At 49.4% G+C, this 2,928-nt stretch overlaps 1 protein-coding gene across 1 annotated transcript; it reads right to left on the bottom strand.

Moving 5' to 3' along the window:
• Positions 1–528: 528 nt before the first annotated feature.
• On the bottom strand, positions 529–2,559 carry cbt (Kruppel like transcription factor cabut). Its single transcript, XM_089631182.1, has 2 exons — positions 2,149–2,559; positions 529–1,782 (listed from the first exon to the last, which is right to left on the bottom strand). Exons 1-2 carry the CDS (start codon positions 2,242–2,244, stop codon positions 787–789), a joined length of 1,092 nt encoding a protein of 363 aa, XP_089487308.1. The 5' UTR covers positions 2,245–2,559; the 3' UTR covers positions 529–786.
• Between the last annotated feature and the right edge of the window lie 369 nt (positions 2,560–2,928).

Below are 2,928 nucleotides of genomic sequence, written 5' to 3'. Positions count from 1 at the left end.
ATGCACTACGTCGTGTAATATTTTAAATTGAGCCGCTATCAATAACAACCCTTACGTAGATGGCGATAAGGTTTAAATCCCCGCTTAACACCATCCGCCTGTTTTGATTTATGCAAGAAATAAACATGGCCAAAAAGTACCTTTTATTTTATTTTGTGGATGTTCAGGAATAAATATTTAATTTTTTTTCGATCATTTTATAAATAACTTAATTTTCCACATTATACAATAAAATCATAACCGAAAATGGGTTCGTAAGTAGGAGATTTTGTACTTTAAAGCAGTTTTCATAGGCCTTCTGGGCTTATAAAAAGACTTATCGGAACAATACTCGATTATTTCAAAGGCAAAGATGTATTCTACTCGCAGTATTTAATTAAAGCATCTGAAACATTTCTAGGCGACCAAATTTTCAAACCAATGATTTTGCATTACTACGTATGGCATCGCCTTAATAAAGGGTTGTAAATAAAGGGTTTTTTCAGTGTATTGACGTTTTTTTGTGGGACTAATAAATAAAAGAAGTAATTCATAAATACGTTTTTTTAATAATCTTTTTTACATTCTACGTTTTTGACGTTTTCTTAAAACTAGTATCATAGGTAGGTAAAGTACACGTAGTAAGTTTCTATAGTTAACATATAAGTCGTTTTGAAAATACATATTTTCTTACTAATATTCTTACAGGGTAAGAACGTAATCACAGATAGCACTGGCTCAACCAGTTCACCAATAGTCTACTTAAAGCTGTCAGTCCGGAGTCCGGAGGAATGGTCGGGAGATCAGTCAGTACAGGGCCAGCAGGGGCATGGGCAGGGGAAGGCCGGGGGCCCCGGGGCTGGTGGCCGCGGGGGGCGCGGGACGGCTGTGACGTTTCACGTGCTTGGCCAGGTGGTCGGAGCGCATGAAACGGCGCGAGCACACCTGGCAGCCGAACTTCTTCCCCCCCGTGTGCGTGCGCTTGTGGCGGGACAGCTCGTCCGAGCGGCTGAAGCGGCGGCCGCAGTCAGCCCAGGCACATAAGAAGGGCCGCTCGCCCGTGTGAGTGCGCGCGTGCGCCTTCAGGTGCGAAGACTTGAAGTAGTTCTTGCCGCAGGAGGGGTGCGCGCACTCGTACTGGCGGCGGCGCTCCGGGGGCGGGCTGGCCAGCAGCAGCAGCGCGCCCCCCACCAGCAGGGCGTGGGCTGGTCGCGGGGCCAGCGCAGGCAGCGAGGGGGCCGGGGCCAGGGCTGCTGCCGGTACGGGGAGAGCGGCCGACGCCGCCTTCTTCATGGATAGCGGGTTGCTGGAGGCATTCCGGGGGGGTGGGGACACCCTGGAGCTGACGGTGGTGGGGATGGAACTCTGGACTGGAGCGGGGGCCAGCACCCTAGGAGCAGGGGTCACCACTCTGGGTGCTGGAGCCACAGCGGCCACCAATCTGGGGGCCGGAGCTGATACTGTTACTGGAGTTGGCGCTGGCAGGGTCGGCTCAAGCCGGACGACAGAATGGTCGGTGTATTTACTGTTGATGAATATCCTTTCTTTTCTGTTTCCCATTTTAAATTTGAGGGTTTTGAGAACGTTCTCTGTTTCAATCCTCGGCCTCTTGGCGGGCGGGGGTAGATCCTCGCTGTAGGTGCCGTCCCTGTGCCCCCACATGATGACGGAGGGGCGGCAGGGCGAGGGCTGGTGGACCTCCACATCCTCCTCCGAGTCGGAGGGCTGCGGGGTGAGGGGGCCGGCGGGGGAGTGCGGGCTCAGGTGCCCGTGTAGGAAGCTCTCCACACAGTGAAAGTTGACCTGTAACAAGAGAGGTGATGGGTTAGAGATGCTGTGCAGGGGGCGGGTGGGGAAGGGGCCGATCACTCGCGGAGCACGTGTCAGCTGTTCGCGAGTACCAAGTGGCCTAGACTAGGCATACCTATATAAAACGCACTGAGCACCGGTGTAAATGCTATATATTAGAGTGTAGGTGTACCAGCGCAATTCAAATATTAAAAATTATTATGATTATTGGATAAAGAAGGTATTATGCATCTATCTCAAAATATTGTGTGCTTTCGGGGATAAAAGATATATATTTAAAAAAACATTTTTTTTAAATAGAATAGAAAAACATATTAAAAAAAAACAAAGTTGAAAAAAATACATAAAAACAAAACTTACTTTGCTTTCCTTGAGTGGAGGCGTAGAGGGTGGCGACAGGGGGGCGCACATCTGGGTGTCCATTATAATCCTGCTCATCTCCATCTTGCAGACCATCACTACACACTACTAATTTGACCAGCACTTTCCACACGCACTTCAACTAATCTGGTAAACAATCGATTCCGTTTCACTTTCAAAACAAAGCGAGTGCCGAAGTTTTTATATGTAAAATGTATATTTTTTACAAGTCTTTATGCATTAAATAATATTCAACTCGATAACTGGAACAATGGTCAGAAAAAATATAACTCTTTAACATTGACGGGTTACGAATATTCCATTTGAATTCTTCGGAGCACTTTCTACGCGAGAGCCGACCTCGGCACTTCTCGCCCGAACGGAGTACGTTTGACGAATGAATGTTTTGCGCTAGAGGCAACCGCGTGTTATTGTGCCCGGCCGGGGTGTGTGTGCGTGATAGCCGCTCGGCAGCCAATCCCGCGCGGGGGCTCGCCTCGCTGCGCCAATCAGCGACCGCCTTGCATGCGTCCGCCGCGTGATCACAGGCGTGCTGTTCACGTGAACAGCGGCTGGCAGCGGTGACGTCACGCCAGGGTCGCGTCATCACCGAGCACGGAGTGACCGCGTGCACTGCTACGCCTCGTTTCTACGAGACGACTGCTCCGACAAGTTAAGAGGCACCGCGCAACATTTCCAATGCCAACTTTACGCTGAAACTGTTGTTTCAGCTTCGCTATCAAACCTTTTGATATATGTCTTTATTTTGTGGAAAGCTCG

The sequence above is a fragment of the Hesperophylax consimilis genome, chromosome 4 (assembly GCF_061612785.1).
Source record: "Hesperophylax consimilis isolate HC1 chromosome 4, BYU_Hcon_1.0, whole genome shotgun sequence".
Taxonomy (NCBI): domain Eukaryota; kingdom Metazoa; phylum Arthropoda; class Insecta; order Trichoptera; family Limnephilidae; genus Hesperophylax; species Hesperophylax consimilis.
The sequence above is the reverse complement of the archived record's forward strand: the minus strand, read 5'-3'. Positions and strand labels throughout refer to the sequence as shown.